This window comes from Cupressus sempervirens, chromosome 11 (assembly GCF_028749045.1).
Source record: "Cupressus sempervirens isolate cs-2001-9-10 chromosome 11, ASM2874904v1, whole genome shotgun sequence".
NCBI classification, from domain to species: Eukaryota; Viridiplantae; Streptophyta; class Pinopsida; order Cupressales; family Cupressaceae; genus Cupressus; species Cupressus sempervirens.
In genome coordinates this window covers 447,680,057-447,683,362 of record NC_143128.1, presented here as the reverse complement: position 1 = coordinate 447,683,362, position 3,306 = coordinate 447,680,057, and the positions used below count along the sequence as shown (strand labels likewise).

The window sequence follows — 3,306 nt, the reverse complement described above, 5'->3', positions numbered from 1 at the left end:
CTACAAGGGAAATCCAGTGGATGCTCTCATGGCTGAATCCTGATCCTTTATCCAACTGGAAAGGAAGGTTAGTTCACCAAGAACAGCAACACTCCGTCGGTGATCTATTAAAAAAATGGCAGAAACTTTTGTAGTCTGTAACCCCTGAAAATGAGGTGCAAAAGTCTGTTTTTATCCACTTTGATTAGTCTGATGGATCGCTTACAGTTTCATTGTCGACGCCATAAAAATCTTAATATGAAACCATAAACATAGAATTTGATGTACAGAATGAAGCACGAATTTGCTGTACCGAATGAACTGACATAACCTAGCTGCTGATCTGATCTAATAGAAACATGAATAAAAGAATCAATCAAAGCATAAATTTGATGTACAGAACAAAGCATGAAGTGGAGAGATTTTATGTACAGAACAAATGTATCCGACAAAAGCCGGCGGAAGGAAAGAAAGTAGAAAATCTGAGGAAGAAACCTGTACAACCGAGTTGCATAACGAATTTCCGTCGAATTGAATGAAGCCAATAGAAACATGAATAAAAGAATAAATATGGATTAAATTGATGTAAAGAAAGCAGCATGAATTTGATGTACACAAATATATATGTACAAAATGAAGCACCGATTTGATGTACCGAATAAAGCATGAAGTTAACAAATTTTATGTACAGTGCAAAGCATCTGGCAAAGGCCGGGGATTTTTTTTAAAAATGTGTTCGACAACCTGAGGAGGAAACCTGTAACGAGTAACAGAATTATTTCCGCTGAATTGAATGAAGTCGATATAAAACAAGAACAGAAGAATTAATCCAGTAGAATAAAATTGATTTACATAAAATAGCATAAATTTGATATGAAGCGTAAATTATATGTGTACAGAGCAAAGCATGATGTCAATAATGAAGAATCTCTTATTCCAGAAGCATCCGCCAAAGGCTGGCGAACGGAAAGAATGTTGAAAATCTGAATAAATCAGTAACAGGTGACATAATTCCCACCGAGCTAAATGAAGCCGAAGGAAACAAGAACACAAATAATTTTGAAAGAATGGAGACCTAAATCGCTCGACCGCAAGCCTAATTTACAGTCGCAACCAAGAACAGATCTCGGTTAAAGCCTAATTTACGGTCGCAACCAAGAACAGGTCTTGTTTAAACCCTAGATTTTGGTGAGCTTCATCTTCAGCGGCTACGAGCACTCCACCGTCGTAGACAGGCTTGGCGCTCCTCGCAGGGCCCTCCATCCACCAGTAAGGCTTAAATGTGAAGTTAGGTTTTGAAAATCGAGGAGTCGCCAGAGGCGTAAGCGCAACGGGAGAGTCGATGCTTTCAAGAGGAGCAGGCATGTTCAAATCCAGCTGCTGCTGCTCCGATTTAACAGTAGAATCACTACTGCTACGAAGCGGAGAGACGGCCGGATGAGAAACACTAGTACTAGGCGGCGTCGTGTGAGTCCTCTTGTGGCCGCCCAGGGCTTGACCGCTGGTGAAAACCCTATCACAAATAGGGCAAATATGAAGCCTTTCCTTGGGAGGAGAAGCGGCAACTCCGTGTTCTTCATCAAAACCCCCCTGCAAGATCCGTGACTTGTTATGGCAGCTCGCCCTGTGCCCTCCGAGGGCCTGGAAAGACATGAATTTCTTGCTGCAGCTCTTGCAATGGTACATCTTCACACTCTGCTCCTTAACCTCAACCCCTTCCATTTGTGGCCAATCCGCCTCAAAATAGTCGGATTTCCTCTTGCTCGGACCGCTGAATCTGACGCCGCCGGAGCTTATGCCGTGAGCGTGAGCTATCATCATGAGGGAATAAGCGGCCAGCTGCTGCTGCTCCTCTTCCTCCTCTGCATCTACATCCGAGAAGAAATGATCTTCTTCCGAGTAAGAAGGCCTGGAGCGCTTCGACCTCTTCCCCCGCGCCATAGACCCTACAATGCCGCTTCCAAGCTCGGGAAACAGAGGCTCCATGTCCTGGGATCGAAACTCCGGAACTCCAATTGAACTTGACATGCTCTTCCAGGTATGAATGCTCATTAATTGTTCTTGGTATGAATGCTGAATCAAATTCTACAGGGTATGAATGCTGAATCTAATTCTGGGTATGAATTCCCAATCCAATGCTTGTGGGTATGAATTCCCTATGCAATTGTGCTAAATTGGGTATGATTGTGGTTATGAAATGGAAGGGGGGAGCAGAGGATTTAAGTAGGGGAGAAGTCAATAGAGTGGAGTCGTGGGCGGCAGTGGCAAGAGAAAGCAGGAGGAATCCTTCCACGCAATTACTATGCTTTTTACCATGGGATATTGATGTATAATGGGGACTATGCAAGCGAATCTGTCGCGCTTCCTCTGTTAAAAAAACAATCCAAATGCCAACGCGCAGCGCCGGCAGATGTGTAGGAATTGCTGACTCTTGAAACAACACGTCAAACATTGCCACGAGTTCCTGACCATTGAATCTTTCCAACTTCTTCCTTCCTTCTTCTCCCTTCTCCCATGTTCATTCAATTTTTTAAGACTCGGAGGTCTTTGAATTGGTTGGCTCAACAACTTTGACCAGCTATTCACACCCAGTCAAAAATGAATGCCCATATTTTTCATATGTGCATTTCTTTTATCAGACGCGTATTTGCACATTACCTCCTCCTCTCTCATGTCAACTCATATATCCCTTCCTCGGAAGCTTGACTCATATCCTACTCGGAAACTTTATCTCCAAGCCTTCTCAATGTCCATCCATCTTCTTCTCTCTTCGTAGGGCAAGGGGGAAGAAGGTACCTAGTAAATTGTATCACAATTAAAGAGTACCTTGTGCAAGTCAATTATAGCTAGATAAATGAATTGATAATGTGTGGTTTGACTTGTTGTATCAAAGGTTCTACTTAAATAAATGAATTGATAATGTGTCCAATTTTACGATTGGTGATTTGCTCATGTTAAGTTTTTTAATCTATTAGAAAAATGATTGGGCAATATGTTCAATTTTATGATTCGTAATTTTGACTACGCTAAGTTTTTGATCTATCAATGATGATAGTTAGATTAATGAATGGACAATGTGTCTAGTCTTATGATTTGTGATTTGACTATTTTAAGCATTTTGTTCTATTAACGATTATAGTTAGATTAATGAATGGACAACGTGACTAGGTTTATGATTAGATTATGTCAAGCTTTTTGTTCTATCAAGCATGGAACATTTCTCTTTACTAGCTCTCATCCAAGTATTAAACTGTATCACACTTAAACAATATCTTATCCAAGTCAATTATAACGGATAAACGAATAGGTAATGTTTGTGAAATGAAT

At 41.1% G+C, this 3,306-nt stretch overlaps 1 protein-coding gene across 1 annotated transcript; it reads right to left on the bottom strand.

Annotated features, from left to right (window-relative positions):
- Positions 1-892: 892 nt before the first annotated feature.
- Positions 893-2,905, bottom strand: LOC149530344 (uncharacterized). Its single transcript, XM_089810249.1, has one exon. It carries the CDS (start codon positions 2,029-2,031, stop codon positions 1,117-1,119), a length of 915 nt encoding a protein of 304 aa, XP_089666375.1. The 5' UTR covers positions 2,032-2,905; the 3' UTR covers positions 893-1,116.
- Positions 2,906-3,306: the final 401 nt, after the last annotated feature.